Source organism: Pempheris klunzingeri, chromosome 9 (genome assembly GCF_042242105.1).
Source record: "Pempheris klunzingeri isolate RE-2024b chromosome 9, fPemKlu1.hap1, whole genome shotgun sequence".
In the NCBI taxonomy this organism is placed as follows: Eukaryota; Metazoa; Chordata; class Actinopteri; order Acropomatiformes; family Pempheridae; genus Pempheris; species Pempheris klunzingeri.
The window spans coordinates 15,388,114-15,404,929 of NC_092020.1; the positions used below are offsets into that span (position 1 = coordinate 15,388,114).

At 40.1% G+C, this 16,816-nt stretch overlaps 1 protein-coding gene across 3 annotated transcripts in view; it reads left to right on the top strand.

Moving 5' to 3' along the window:
* Positions 1–16,260, top strand: part of mid2 (midline 2) — a 144,210-nt gene extending 127,950 nt beyond the window's left edge. For all 3 annotated transcript variants that reach the window (XM_070837438.1, XM_070837440.1, XM_070837441.1), the window contains 2 exons: positions 14,366–14,573; positions 14,913–16,260. In XM_070837438.1, coding sequence (XP_070693539.1) covers positions 14,366–14,573; positions 14,913–15,342 — 638 coding nt within the window. In that variant the 3' untranslated portion in view covers positions 15,343–16,260. The remainder of the gene's footprint in view (positions 1–14,365; positions 14,574–14,912) is intronic.
* Positions 16,261–16,816: the final 556 nt, after the last annotated feature.

Below are 16,816 nucleotides of genomic sequence, written 5' to 3' on the forward strand. Positions count from 1 at the left end.
AGCTTTTGTGGCTTTCATCATGGAACCTGCATCATGTGTGTTCATGCATGTGTCTGTCAGTCTGTTCACATGTCTTTGTCTCTCATTCTTTCTCTTATCTCCCACTCTCTCCTCCCTCTTTTTCTCAGAGGAATTGGTGTTCAGATTTAAGTGCCTCACTCATCTGCTCTAGTGTCGTTGGATTAAAATGGGTCACAACAAAACTGATCACAAATATCTCGCTCTGACAGGCTTATTAGGTCTCTCTCTAGACTCCGCTGCTGCACGAGCTGTAGTAGCAAGCTTTTGAGCCGGGAACCACAATGTTCTTTCCCTGCACTTGAAGTCTCTCTCTCTGTCTGTGGCTAGATTGGAGAGTTTAGCTGTCACATTTTTTAAGATGAGAGGCTCTGGAGGCTTTTAGCCTAAGCTCATCATATTTCAGACAGAGGCTTGTGAAGCAAAGAATGCAGTGACAAGTCTCGCTGATACTTGAAAGTCACGCTTTACAGGCCTGTCTGTTTAAAAGAGTCATTCCTAAATACACCCAAAATTCTGCCTCCTGTACAGGTAAAACAAATTTTGAATGCAGCAAACTGTGTCAACATGGCACCATAAAGGCAAGCACAGGGGTGCATTGTATGGAGTTAAAACAGTCTCTTAAGTATTCACAAACAAGTTCCCAGTTATGTAACATGTAAAACACATTGCACAAATAAATTCAGAGTGGGTTGTATCTGTAAATCTGGTTTTAAATCTGTGCCTCTAATTTGCAACTAGTCTAACTTAATTTGTACATCAATTTGGAATTTCTAAATGCAAATATATTTGTGATTCTCACTGGATTCTTTGAAAAATGTTTTTCTGTGCTGTTTTACACAAAATCTACAAATGCGGGAAGGGGAGGAAAGGGAGCATATGACCCAACAAATGTCACGTGACTCAGACAAATAAATGCATTTAGAGATTTATATCTGTGAATATGGTTTTGTATCTGTAAATGAGTATGTTTGTTTCTAATTTGCAACTCAAATAACATCATTTGTGCATCAACCAAGCATTTTTTGATGGAAATATATTTGTGAATCTCCTGTGGACATAGTCTTTCGTGTAGCATCTAGCTAGCTAGAAATGCTGGTGCCGCACTTTCACTTCACAACCAGATAACAAGTGAAACGTGTGAACATACAGTACAGCAATTTCACAGCATCAACTGTTCTCTGTAATCTCTGTAATGTTGCAAGTGAATACATTTCTATAGCTTAACCTCAGAGGACATAATTTGCAATTGAAAATGAAAAGTATATTTCATTCAAGGACATTTTGCATCACAACAGACATGCCCAGCTCGTGCTTAACAGACACTGAAAAGAAAGTTTGTGGGAACTGCATGTTGAAGTGAAGAAGTTTGAAGCAGGCTTTTGTCTCCTGGACTTCAAGGGGCATTGTTAGAGTCTGTTCTCTTATGCAATGTCTTTTCTCGGCCTCAAACTCTCTATGTTCCTCCTTCATGTCCCTCTCTAACCCTTCTCTTGGCATGCTGTCCTCTGTTACCCCTGGCTATGGCATATGATCTCCTCTTCTGGTGTTCTTTCTTCACTCTTTATTCCATCTGTCAATTCATCCCGGAGGTAAAAGCTTCTCATCTCAAGATGCCACAACTTTTGGTCTCATAGCAAGGACAGGCCAGACATGTTACTGTAATCCCATATAGATGTACACAAAACCAGAGTTTATTTCTACATTTCTGGGTTTGTGTATGTTTGTCTAATAAAAGAGAATATGAAATAGAAAAAAATTAGATACAAGACAGTATTTTTCTGCTACAGCTTCTGCCTTCAGGTACCCTACTCAAAATTGATATGACGATACCAGGAATAACTCTTGTTTAAAGCTATTTGCACAAAGGTCTGAGAAAGGTCAAATGCAGCAACTTGTGTGTAGTTGATTAAATTTCACAGCAGCAGAGCAACAAATTAACCCCAATAACTTTAAACATTGGTTTAAAAATGTTCTCCTTATCAAATACCGTCAACAGAAAGTAAAGTCTATTTAAGAAATCATGTGTTAGAATTGAGTGGGTTTTTTAGTTCTTTGATGAAACTGTAGTGTTAAACTCATGTTTAACGTCTCATGTTTATGATTATGGTTACTTTCATGTGTCTGAAAGAACAGCCATGTGTTTAGCAACACAACCCATGATAGCTGAACTTAGCTGGACAGATATTGGGTCTGAAATCTGACAGCAACATTGCATGTACCGCGGAAGTGGGAAGTCAGCCCTGGGAATTGACATCACACATGACCATGTCACAATACAACAAGTCGGAAAACCAAGATGAATGACTTCAGGAAACCCCTTGCCGTGCTCGCTTTTGTTATCAGTTCTATGTCAGCTTTGACATCCCTTAGGAAGAGCAGGCCCCCTTCTGTCACATATAACAATAAGAGACATTATAAGAGGCTCAGAGAGAGAGATCTCTCTTCTGAATTGGGACCAGTGAAAATGAGTCACAGTTGAGTGTCTTAATTTAATTGCAAATTAGAAATGGAGTTGATGAGATAAAAGATGCATGATAGAATTTCTGAATCCTTTTTTCTTTTATGTAATCTATTTTCTTCATTTCTCTAATACTAAGAGCAGAGCCAGTAATGTCAGAGCTTTTCAGAACTACAGCCTTTAATTATTTAGTCCCATTTGATACCAGGTTTCAGTGCCCTTCCCTACCTGCAATAGTTTGTTGGCCAGTGTAATCTGTCTATTTGGCAGCATTTTGAAATGTTTTCCCTTGTATCATTCAGTCTATGAACCAAACGTATGATCTTGCACAATGTAGATATACATACTTTATACTGTATATAGACTATATAGACATACTTTGTTTTTGACACTGAGGTTTCTTATGATTATTTCTCTGATTTCATCACAGATTTGTTGTTCACAATGTAGCGTTACCAGGAAAAAACGTGGTGCATCCCCTGGACACAAAGATTATTTCGTACTTTCGGATTTTAATGCTTCAGAAATACAGGACATGCACCTAGCAACATCACTGAAGGTATATGATGAATGTATAGTATATCAGGAAGTATTAAAGGGGAATTCCACCAATTTTACATAACAATGTTTACAGGTCCTGGGAGTCCTACTGCATATGTGACAGTGTTTGCCTCAAGTGACATCACTTGAAGAATTCATCAGATTTCATAGATGTCAATCAGGGCTGTGAAGTTAGACAGAATTGAGCTTTCCAGACCCCAATCCTTATCTCTGCTTCAAACTAGTGGCTCGAGGCAACATTAGCTGCAACTGTTATGATACATCCAAATCTGCAGCCGAACTGTCAGTCGTCAAGTTGCATTGTGGATAATGTCGGCACCAGGTTTTGACAAGAAAGACCAGCGTGTAAAAAGAGAATGCCTCTGGTTCTGATACGATTTTGATCCTTTTTATCCGTTTTTAACTGTTTTTAAGTCTGACATTGTTTGGGGACTGCAATGCTCAATCGGTGTAGTTCACCCTCAGTGGTTTAACACCTCTGCTGTGGTCCTGTCTCATGCTATTCAGGTGGCTTTATGGAGACAACATTTAAATTCATGTTGTGAAGTCTTGAAGCTTTCACAGGCTTTTTAGCTCACACCAATCTCACTCCAATGAAACTACTCATCAAACCCTGAGTGGCTCTAAGTGAGTATATACTGTGGAAGTATCACTTTTAGATGCTCACAGCTTACATGTGAAGTAACTCACAGTCGCTTGAAACACGTATGAATTAAGTATGACGAAGAAGAAGGCAGTTAAGAAGTGAGTGTGTGTTCCTGCACGTGTGTGCTTGTGTGTGACCTTTTATTACTATGGCCATACCTGCATTTACCTCAGAGTGAAGTGTGACCAGGTTTCTACATGACTGTCTTCTAAAGTGAAGGGAGTGACCTACAGAGAGGCAGAGAGACAGAGTATGAAAGTAGATGAAAAGTGAAAGATTGAGAGTGAGAGAGGGAGAGTGTTGAGCGAATAGAAGACACCAAATAGCTCTTTGCAGACATGAGTGTCTGCAGACAAGAGTGTCCTCAATCCACTTCTTTTTACCCATTAATACAATCCAGGCCTACGTGAAGCACATAGATGGGCAAAATTGCATTATACCAGTTACAGTTTCTGAATGTAATGTAAATACAGTTCCATATTTTTCTAGTATGAAAAACAAAAATCTGCCTAATCTAATTGATTCAAATCCAAATGTGTAGCCAGTCATTTTAACATTAAAAAGTCAGTGCCGCATCATATAGCTTGACAACATAATAAGCATTATATTCGCAACCATATTTTTAGGCATTCATAAGCATGAAATTGAATTAAGGTTGCATCTGAGTTTGGTCACATCTTATTAGAGTGGCGGCTGACAGAACGAGAGCCCATATTAATCTCGACAGCCTTTATTAGACTGTGCTCTGTTTCTGCTTTTTAATTGGCTGGCTGTCTCAGTAATGAATTCACACCAACAAGAAACAGAGTTGCAGTAGAGGAGGGAAGCAGTTTGTTAATTTAGGACAGAGGAAAGGGTTCAGACTTAGACTGAGTGATATCAGCAGCTTATATAGGCCATAGATTGCTGGAAGTGTCGTACAGTATCATCACGCAGCATGTTTCTGAATCTGTGTTGTCTCTTTTCTTAGTTTAGTATTCCACACTGCAGGCCAGTGACTATCAGGTCCAGTCTGTGCTGTTCGTAGTGTCTGATTTGATTGCGCGCGCAGGTGGAAGTTAACTACAAGATGTGATTTCCTCAGCCATAAATTCAGCACATGTACCCAGGCCAAGACCAACCTCTTTTTAAGATGTCTGTGCAGGCTGTTGATGTGGAATATTTTTTTTACTTGTTGTACGCTCATGCACACTGATATCTGCTTTCCTCAAGGGTTATTAAATGTCTATTGATAGAAAAGTGAACCATGAATAATTCATCTGATTTCATAAATGTGAATGACACATTTGAAAAGGGGCAAGCTATGGTTAAATCTTAGTTTACCAAATATTCCCTTCACCCCAAGTTGCTTGGCTGAAGCGCAATTGTGTTGTTCCACAATCTGCTACATGGAGAGTCCAGCGTCCCGAATTGACATTTGCACCAGCGTAAAGCCTCCAAAAATTAACATCCACATCAATTTGTAGTACAAAGCTGCAGGATGGTGTATGTTAGAAGTAAAAACAACACAAATCAAAGCTTGTATATATCAAATAAAGCTTTATGTAGCATATCTGTTGTCTCAAATGAAGACTAGGCTCTATTTTGAGTGTGTTGTTTGTGTCAAAACAAAAGCTAATCTGAATTCATACTGGCCTTCCTTTTTGCAGCTACTGTGGTGACAGCCAAACGCTAGACTAATGTTCGTCATTCTGTTGGTAAACTATTCTGGGCGTCCATATTGTGTGTACAAATCAGGGAGTCGGCAAACACCCCAGAGTGTGTACATGTATGTGAGTGTGTGGGTGGGTGTTTATGAGTGCACACAATGTACAGTATGTGTGTATTTGTCAGATGCTAGTCACTGCATTGAGTAAGCAGCTAAAATCCAGGCTGAAAATATCACATGTCAAGGTGCCCCAGGAATGCACATACCTCTTCAGTATCTGTTAAAGAACCTGCAATAATATTTACCCAGCATGCATCTCTGATGACAGGCCTCAAGCTACCACACTGCTCCCAAAGCAAACAGTAGGAGGTGCGGAGGAAGCGAGGAAAGAGGGGATGAGAGGAGCATTGGGAGTAGAAGAAGAGAACGAGGTGAAGGGAAGGATAAAAAAGGAGGAGGGGGGGGTGTCACCATGGCATAGTGATATAACGTGCACTATGTGATTACAGTGTCCCTGGTTTGATTCCAGCGGGAGACCTTTGTTGCATGTCACTCCCTTTGCTCTCCCTCAGCATTTCCTATCTCTTGTGAAATGTCAAATGAAAAATGCTCAAAGAATATCCACAACAAAGAGCAGGAGAGGAGAAGCAAGGACAAACTGGTTCTAAAATATGGCTTTGATAAGGATAGGAAGGTTCTGCGTTTAAATAGATTAACATAAACATGGAACAAGTAGCACCTTTTGGGTATCAGAATGAAGACACATTAAGTAATCTTAATAATTCAGGAACTCCAACTATATCGGCAAGCAGTAGGAGTTGCAGTGAAAAGGATAATGATGGTGTACCAGTTTTAAAAAATGAAACCACACATTTGTGACTCATTTTTATACACTTCTTCTTTAGCAACCAGCGGGATTGGGGCTAAGTGCAACAGACCGGTTAGAGACTGGAATACACATTGTTTGATTTGGTCTTTTCAAGGGATTTGTTGACACTACAGTAAGGAAACTAGAATATAACACCAGTCTTGTTTTTCATCGCTTAAATCTGAAATTTGTCCACATGTTGTCACGCTCCAAGAACTGCAAAGATGGCTGAGTATCAGGTGCTACATTTGTGACATAGTCTCAGCTCTTTGGCACTGACATCTATCCATCTCAGTTAATGGCATTTAACTTCCAGCTGTCTGATATATACAGTATTTTTGTTTCATAAGAACTGCCACCCAGAACATGTGCAATCTAACATCCCAATCAGTTTTTTTCTCATCAGCATAATACACAGTAGCAACAGATAATAGAAAGCTATATTCATTTTTTTTAAATCACATATTTCTGGTTTTGGGTGGCCTGTCATTGGAGCAGAAATGTAGTCCCATTATGACTATGGATTGAAAAGAACACGCTTATTAGCGCTGAGCTTTAGCATTACACATTAACTATTATTACTATTACTATGATTGTGCATGTTGTTATATATTTTTATTAGTAGTGGTATTATTATTATTATTATAAGACTCTGGACTCACCTGGTGCAGTAATTTACCTCTGTGTAATAATTTGTAATAATATTTTTAATACATCTTTTTTTTTTTTTATTCATACTTTTATGTATTTATATTTTACTTTGTGTTTGAAGTTTATTCTTATTCTTATTCTTATTCTTTTGGAGCTGTGTGTAACAAAAAGCTATTTCCCCCTGGGGATTATTAAAGTAATTCTGATTCTGATTCTGATTAGCACTAATTGAGTCTGTAAAAGTGCCAGTTGGCTGGGAGGTTTTTCTTGTTTGTTTGCTTGTTTTGTTTTTTACCCAAGAAAGTCTGAATTTGAGTTTTAATGAATGCTTACATTTTAAACACACAACCTTACAGTGACAGCGATCTTACTCTAGTGACCCATCACAGAAACTTTAACTCAAAAAATAGCTTCTTAATCACAGTAATATTCTAAGCAGGCCCAGAGGCCTTACGGAAAATTATTTTTCTAGCATTGGTCTCTGAAGACTCTGACTCCGAGTTCATTTTTACTGAGTTAAGTCAGAGACGAACAGGGTCTACTGATAGTCTTTACACTTCACTACACAAAGACATTTTCAGTTTTGTAGGAGTTGAGAAGAAAGAGCCAAAAAATTGCCCAGTAAAAGGTGAGAAGACATAATGAGATATAGGTGAATTCACATTGCCAGGAATTGCTGTTCGTCACCAGCCGTGTTACATGATTTGATGCATCTTTAATCTCACCAATGTGAATCTGTGTTTTTGCTTGCCCATGAAAGTAGTCAGCACTGTTGGATTACATACCGCATTACATATGGATCAGCCAATTAGAAGCCAAGTGGCATGTAGTCATGCATTTTAATGACATGGAATGATTTGCAAGTTCTACAGAGATGTAGAAACCTGTGAAAAGACATAAGGTTGTGTTAGACCTCTGATGTGTCTAGAGAGTTCTCGGTGTCCCTGATGCTACTGTTTCTGCAGTAATTGTTTAGTTATGCAGTAAAATGGATCTTTTTTTCTATCTCCCTCATTACAGAGGCAGCTCAATCCATTCCTCAGCAAAAATGTGAGCCAGGGAAAAAAAAAAAAAAAGAAGCATGAGTGAAATTGACTGGATTGAAATAAAGTCGATTACCCAGATGCTATTCCACTGCAAATATTTCACCAGTGAAATGAAGTTGGAATGAAATTGCTTTTTATAAATGCCCCCCCAACCCTTTTATTTCTCTCCTGTTATTTTTCCTTGGTACTGTTTCTATTTGTGTTTTACACAAGTTTCCATTAAATAAAGTTCCCAACAATGTACAGCTTCAAGGCAGAGAGCAGTTATCACCTCCGCAGACAGTTGGAAACATCTCTAATTACTTCTGTAATACAGAGTAGCAGCAGACTAATCACAGATAAAGTCTGTAGGATATTCCGTTATCCTCTATTCCGTTATGTCTCTATTTTTGTTTTGTCACAGAGTTGTGATTTAATTGGTATTTAGTATGTTATGTGGTGTTGTTTCTACCAGCCTATGTAAAATATTTCTCTTTCTGAACTTTCTTAAGCATATACATCTACTCTCAGGAGAAGTTGAAGTCCCTTGAAGCCTATGCAGCCAAATGTTTTAAAATAACCAGTGATTCATTTAGCACAGTTAGCAGTCAGTCATCTCCACTGAGTGAGCCTGGAGGCAGCAGAGAGCAGAGATAGCAGCCCACTGAGACCAGCAACACAACTTTAACTGTTCGTTAGGTGCAATGCAGCCAAGGACAGGAGACAACAGGGATAAGATAAGCAAGGATTGGGTTTAGCTTTCTGGCTATTGAGCAATATCGGGTGCCTTTTATGGAAATATGTTCAACTTATCATTAAGTTGATGCACTCATCAATGTTGCTTTTGGTGAACCAACCAATCACAGTCTGGATGGGGCCGGACATCAAGAAAAGCTTGATGTAGATGTAAACTAGTTTTTCCTAAATGTTATGATTATTGACAAGTTAGTGCTTAGCATTAACGAATTAGAGACTAACCACCATGTAGACCATTTATCTTGTACATGGATTTAATGAAAAAACAAAACCTATTTAAATGCTGAATGTTGGTTGTTTATTTCTTAAACTGGTAGAGTACAGTATATAGTATGTTATTATTCGAAATTGTATGAATGCACTAACATTGCATAATGGTTATATGAATATTATACCAATATATTATCCTATTTATATAATGTCATAATGTCATACTAATAAACTGTACACTGATTACTCACCCAGGTTGAGGATTGTGTATCTGCAGTGGACAGATGAGGACTGAGCCAGTGGCACCCCAATTTCTGTGTTTGGTGGGCCAGTCTGAGTCGAGCCAAGTCCAGAGCCATTTTTCATTCCCAGTCCGTCCCTGCTCTCTGATTTTGAATTGGTCTTCATGCTGATATATTACACCACACACTGGTTCTTTACGCCTTTAGGTCAGCAGTGTGGCACTCCAGAAGAAATCAAATTTGGCTCTCTGAGTGCTGCCAGCAAATACCACTATGCTCACTGCAACTTCAGGTCTTTTCATTTCATGGAGACTTTGCAACAGTGGCAGAAGAAGTTATCAGATCCTCAAGTAAAGGAAAAAGAACAGAGTAATTAGCAGCAAAGTGTACTGAGATATCAAAAGTAATGTAAAATGACCTCTTTCATACTATTATTATTATTTTGTATATTCTAGTTTTGTTTTATTATTCTTGAAAACTGTGCGTGTAGCAGTTGGTCTATGGTAGTGTAGCACATTTTAAAAACTGATTTTATTTTTTGTTTGTAAAATCTTTATCTGCAAAGTAACTACAGCTGTCAGATAAATGTAATGGAGTAAAGAGTGTTTGAGATAATGCAATATTTCCCTCTGAAGTGGAAGTATAAAGTAGCATAAAGCATAAAACATAGAGTTAAAGTACAAGTACCTCAAAATATCACTTAAGCACAATAAATGTACTGTCAACCACTGATGAGCTTTGGGACTCATTCTGTTTGCACGACATGACAGAGTTCACCAGTTGCACACAATGATGCATCGGAAAAATTCCTAACAGTTCACTTTGGCAATTAAAACCGAGTGCAAAGGTTCTTTTAGTAGCACACCTGCCATTTTACCTGTGCAAACCTCCAAATTTAGTTCCATTTGGAGTGTCCTGCTAGTCTTATGTACATTTATTCTCACATACAAGTAATTCACCATTTAAACCCAAGCTTATTATGCATGGCTTTCTCCATTTACAAGAACCCTGCTGGCATTGGTTCAAAACATTTCCACTTAGCCACTTACTGTATGTATGCTTGTGTGTAGGCCGGAGTTGATGCTCTTTGTGTGTGTCTGCTTGTCCTCTACCATCACGTGTGTCTCCCCTTCCCCAACCTCAGGCCCAGCCTGGGCTCTCAGGAGTCATCCCCTGGAAAGGCATGACAGAGCTCCAATGTTTGGAAATGGCTGCGCTGGCAGCGATAAGCAGTTCAAAGAAGAGAGCGCATTAATGTAATTGGCTGCCAGCAGCACATTGGCCTCGTCGTCTCATATCCACACGCGGTAACACACACTCGCCACGCGGATTATTGGAGGGGAGTGTGTGAGAGAGGAGAGAGGATAGAGAGGATGAGGGTGAGAGAACGGGGGAAGAGAGATGAGGGAAAGGACAGATAGAGAGAGGGGAGGAGGTCCTCATTGTGTTGCTCATTAAGCCGTGGGAGGCTCAGGGAGGCTGAGAGATGAGATGAGAGGTGTCAGAGTTAAATGTCAGGTCTGGAAGGGACGTGGCTGACCTCCATGAAGCCTACACACACACACACACATAGACGTAAAGAGGGGCTCCTCTGCTCAATCTTCAGCCTCATATTATCCCCTCAACTTCTCCTCTCCTCCTTACTCCTTTACTCCTCTCTCCCTGCCACTCACCTAGTTTTACCCTCTCAATTTTCCACCCATTACACCCAAATTACTGGTGTCACTGCAAATTGAATTGTTGCAACCGGATAGCAGCATTTCCACTGAATGGCCCAGACCGCTACCTACTGCAGTGGAAGCAAAGGCTATTTCCTTCAGCTAATTTCCAAGTCTGTGTGATGGGAGGCACAGAATGAGAATGCCGGGTGGCTTCCTCCACTGTTATGAAATGTTTTCACCAAAGGCTGTGAGAGGCTTTGAAGTTTAGACTCTCGCCCTTGTGTTTCAACAGTATCCTCTTCTGTCTCTCCCTGTGAGTTCTCTGTGAGGGCTTCTCAGTCGGCTTTCTATTTATTTTTGTCTTTTGCTGCTGCTCTGAGTTTAAATCTTGCTCTAATTTTTATTCTTACTGTCAGCGCTTTCTTCCTCTGTTCTTGTGGTAACTTGTGCCTTTTTCCACTCGACAATACTAAGTCATCATGAGCCCAAAATATCAAGAAAACATATTTACAGCAGCTTTATTAAGCCAAGTTCTGTATATGAAATTCAGAACCACTAGTATGGTCAGAAGAGCAGCATCTCAGACAGAAAAAGCAATGTGTATGAGACAAACAACTTCTGACAAGAGAAACAAGAGAAAAAGTTACCCTTTTGTGAGCAATGTCGATCGACAAGGAAAGTACACTAGGAAATCAAGAGGATGTACATCTTTCCTACTATTCCGCTGGTTGGCGTGTTGATTTTTCCACTATTGATCCCATCACCAAGGCCGGAGCCTTGGTGAGCAGCTAGAGGGCTCTGAATGTTGTGTGTAGGACCTTCAAAACTGCACTGAGCAATATTTTAATTTTTACAATGGATCAAATAATGCCTAATATAAAAGGTGTTGCTCATATTGATGAATTCGAGAAGAATTGTCACAGACTCTGCAGTTCCCGTGAGCTCTACAGAGCTACGTTTTAGCGTCTCTTGGCTCATCGTTTTGATTTCATGGCCCACAACTATACTGTTTTAGTTCATTGTCACTGCTTTCATCACCCCAATTTCCAGCCACAACAGGCAGCTGTTTCCAGAAAAAAATCTCTAATAAACCTATTTTATAAAATCTGCCTGGCAGCAGACCACAGACAGACGTTAGCGACAAGTTGATGAACATAGTGGAGCATTTAGCAGCTAAAGAGACCAAAAAAGTAGCTAAAAGGAGAGTGAAAATTGGACACACATTCATCAGGTCTCCAGAAACATGACTTCAAACAAATACTTTTGCTTTATACCTGCTGTATGGTAACATGTTTTCCATTGCAGCTTTGTAAGGTGATACTGTATTGTGTTTATAGCTTGTTCTGCTGTCCCAAGTGGACAAATATTACAGATAGTTATCACTGCTTTAGAATCAGAATCAGAATCTGAATTACTTTAATAATCCCCAGGGGGAAATTGCTTTTTGTTACACACAGCTCCAAAAGAATAGAATAAGAATAAAGTAATGATACTAATAACACCACTACTACTAATAATAATATATAACAACATGTACACTCAGAGTGAAGAGCTGTATTATATAATAATAATAATAATAACAATAATAATAATGATATACAACAACATGTACACTCCGAGTGAGGAGCTGTATTATATAATTCTAATAATAATAACAATAATAATAATCAGGTGAGTCCAGAGTCCAGGCTCCTCTCCTCTCTGGTGAAACAGTTCACGCACTGGGTGAAGTTGGGCAGTGCCTTTGCCATGGTGACATGGTTGAAGACAGAGATAGCAGTGAGTACACTCAGATGTAGAGTCTGTACCCGGGCTATGGCGGAGTGGATGACGTCACACGCCGAAGTTGGGTTGGCAGAAGGAGGAATGTAAACAGTCACCACGACAACATGTGAAAACTCCCGTGGCAGGCAACGTGGATGAAGATCAACAGCAAACAGTTCAATGTCCGGGCTGCAGATGCGCTCCTTGATAGTAATATGAGCAGGACTGCACCCCCCTCCTTTCCGCTTACCGCTCCTGGTGCAATCCCTGTCGGCCCGAACAGTTTGGAAGCCACCAATGGAAACATTGTCGTCAGGAATGTCCTGATGAAGCCATGTCTCCAAAAAGCACACCAGACTACACTCCCGGTGCTCCATCTGACTCCTGGCTAACGCTGTTAGCTCCTCCACCTTGTTTACCAGCGATCTCATGTTGCCCATAGTAACGATGGGGAGACAGGGTTTATATTTCTTTTCCTCCATACGCCTCCGTTGTCTCCTTCTAGTTTCTCTCCTCCGCTGGTTCTTCTTTCCTCTACCAACGGCCATATGTATACTGCACCCAGCAGAGTTAAAGTAGTGCTTTCACAGCAAAAAGATGACAAGAGCTCTCTCCACCAGCATGTATTGGAGAGGGACCCTCTTAAAAAATATTACCAACAAATAAGTAAAACAAATAATTAAAAAGATAGTTAAAAGTAAGAAAAATGAAGACTACATTGCACATAATCCCCTGATAGATGGTTTTTGTATGACCACACAAGATAACCACATTTATTATGCTTTTGTGTTCTTATAATCATTCTATATGAACTTTTACATCTTTTATATATCTTTTATAAGTCTGTGGAACTTTGGTACCATGTCTGTATGCCTTTTTTTAAGTCTGTATGGGTTGACCATGACTGTCCCAAGGAAGGTTAAATGAAAGACATCTGATTCTATTAGACATGTTTTCCACTCTGGACAAAGAATACACATGTAAATACATTCTTCAGTCTTTACTAAGAATCAACTTTTGGCCTAATTGGTTTCTACCTCATCTGATCCAAGAGGAAAGAATGGCCTTTTCATTCCCTGTTTGTGCCCTCTTGGCAAGAGGATGTATAACTTGGGCCAAGAACAGAATGGTTTTTGTTCATTTTAGTTCAGTTAGGAGCTCCGCTACTGACTGAGAAGCTGACAGCCTAATTTTGTCTCAGATTTGTATGTAAAATAAAGAGCTTAAAGCTAAAAGTTACACTATGGCTGCTTTCAGTTGCTGCGCTCTCCTGTACGGGAAGTTTCTCATAATATTCAGACATAAATAAGGAGAAAAACAAAAATGTGTCATGATATGTTAAAAAGACTGGAAATGACTTGTGATTTACAGTGATTACATAAAGGGACTGCATGCTCCCGGCCGGTAGCGCAGTGGATAATTGCGCATGCCATCGGCCTGGGGAACCCGGGTTTGACTCCCTCCCAGTCCCGGCTACCAAAAATGGGCGAGGGTTGCGTCAGGAAGGGCATCCGGTGTAAAAAACTAACGCCAAAATCTATAAGCGGATCATCCGCTGTGGCGACCCCGGAAGGGAGCAGCCAGAAAAAGGACAACAACAACATAAAGGGACTGCATGGATTTTTTTTAGCCTTTATTTCTATTTGATATATTATGTTCATGTAGTTATTTTCATTCATTTCTTTCTCCTTCAGGTATGATGCATTATGTTTTATACAGAGGTGCTATTTTGCAAAAAAAAGATAATAATGGTGTTAGTGATAAAGATGATTATGTGGTCATTATCATTAGCAACATTAGCTGCCAAAACTCAGTAATGGACTCTTTTAAACACAAAACTCTGTGTCTTTCCAGGTCAACCCTTCAAGTTGGACCCAAAGACGGCCCACAAGAAGTTGCGTCTGTCCAACGACTGTCTGACCATGGAGAAGGACGAGAGCTCGCTGAAGAAGAGCCACACCCCAGAGCGTTTCAGCGGCACAGGCTCCTATGGCGCAGCTGGTAATGTCTTCATTGACAGTGGGTGCCATTACTGGGAGGTGCTGCTTGGAGCATCCACATGGTAAGAAACACACACACACACACAAGAGTGCATTATATAAGCCTGCGAGGAGGCTTGATAAACTGAAATATCTTTCTTTTGGGAGTTTAAATCTAGGCTGTTACGCAAACACACACATGCGCACTCACAACAGACGCACACTGTGTATATTCTTATCCTATTTATATTCTTTTCACTAATTGGCTCTGAAGTAGACCTCTTCATGCAGGAAAGACCCAAAGGGCCCGTGCCTATCTTGTGTGTCCTCAGCATGAGGTAGCTTGACTGTGCAAGTAAAGTCATTAAAGAGGACAGTAGTTTCAGATCACTAATGCATTCCTAACTCTTCCTTCCCTGCAGGTATGCCGTCGGCGTGGCTTACAAATCAGCCCCCAAAAATGAATGGAGCGGCAAGAACTCATCCTCATGGGTGTTTTCACGCTGCAACAACAACTTTATGGTGCGCCACGATGGCAAGGAGATGCTGGTGGAGGCAAGCCTGCAGCTGAGGCGGCTGGGTGTCCTGCTGGACTACGACAACAATTCACTGTCTTTCTATGATGCCATGAACTCCCAGCACATTCACACCTTTGAAATCTCCTTCCTCCTGCCCGTTGTACCCACCTTCATGATCTGGAACAAGTCCGTCATGATACTCTCAGGGCTACCCGTCCCCGACTTTGTCGATGGTGTGGCCTCAGATCTTCAAGAGCAGCAGCAGCAGCAGCAGCAGATGGGTCTGTGCCGACAAGAGTCACCATACTTGACGGGGATGAAGACGTGCCACTGAGAAAGGCCCACCAATGGCCGAGCAGAGTCCACTCAGGCCCGGTGACTGACAGGTTGATTGGGAGCTGAAAGACATTGACAGTGTGACTGAGTTCTGCTCAATCCTTTACATTAAGAGTGGACCAGTTACTTTCTTATGGATTTAGAAAGTGTTGGAAATATGCACACCAGTCTGGGAAAATGTCAATCCTATTAGTTTGTAGCCAATGCTTTGCAAATCCATCAGTGAATGGGAACAAGGTCTCTTGACCTAAAATTCATCTGATGCCCTAGATTTACTGAGGACAGGGCTGGACATCTGGTTTTCTTGACCATTTAAGGTCTTCCTTTTGATTAAATTTCCTCCTGATTTGACTCTAGGCAGAAGACCAAGGAGGGAATGTTCTCGTCAGACATTTACAGTTTGATGTTACAACATGTGAACAGAGAGATTCATTAATGCCTCGCCCGCAGTACAAAAAGATAGATAAATAAATACATAATTAAACAGCAAAATGCAGAGACATGTTCATGTGTTGTACCCTCAGTAGCTGTAAGTGGTTGTTGCTAGTCTTAGTCTTTTCCTTGATCTTCTTCCTAGATTTGACGTAGCAGTCCTGTTTGTATTGGTGGGTCGTAGCTTCCAAGCTTCGGGAAGCATTAACGTTGCTCCCAGATATTAACAAGATCACGGGGGTAGATTTTCATCATGTGACTACTCGACTTGTATAATAAGAGGTTTATTGAATATTAGAGGAAAAAGTGTTATTTATGACAAAAAAAAGAGGGTTTACTTTTATTATTAATATCAACATATTCATGATGCACTTTTTAATTAACACTATTTCCCCTCTATGAGTATGAAAGTAGGATGGAGCCAGGTGGCAGGGTTGTAATGGGGAGGGAAAGTGGCAACTAGCACGACGGCTGGTTGTGTTCACTCTTCTCAAAACACCTTATTTTCCAATTTATATTTAGAAAAGGATTTATGGTCCATAATTAATGATGGCTGCCAGATATTAACTACATTAAAAAGTTTAATGCAATAATAAAACACCTAATCTAGCCACTTAAAGGAATGTTGAGTTAAATGTTTTTTCTCAGTCCTGTGAACACAAGTAGTGACTTTCCTTCCTCATGGTGCTTTTCAATAGCATATAAAACCTTTGTCTTGTTAAGGAAAGGGATACGATTATGATGATGTTAATGCGATTTTTATCATGACGATATGAAATGATGATAAACTAATAGCTGTTTGAAAAAAAAGTCCACTCTGTTGTCAAATATTCAGGGAAGGAGGGGGTTAACACTTGCTGTCCGTCGCAACGTCATGGCATGATTGTGTTTTCCTCTGTGATTTGTTAACACATGCACACGCACATACACACGAAAACCAACACGTCATGTTTCGTTTAGGTTGGCCTTGTCGTGATAAATGCATGAAACATTATAGGATCCCACACCAGTTCACTGGATAATTTCTGTAGTTCACCAAA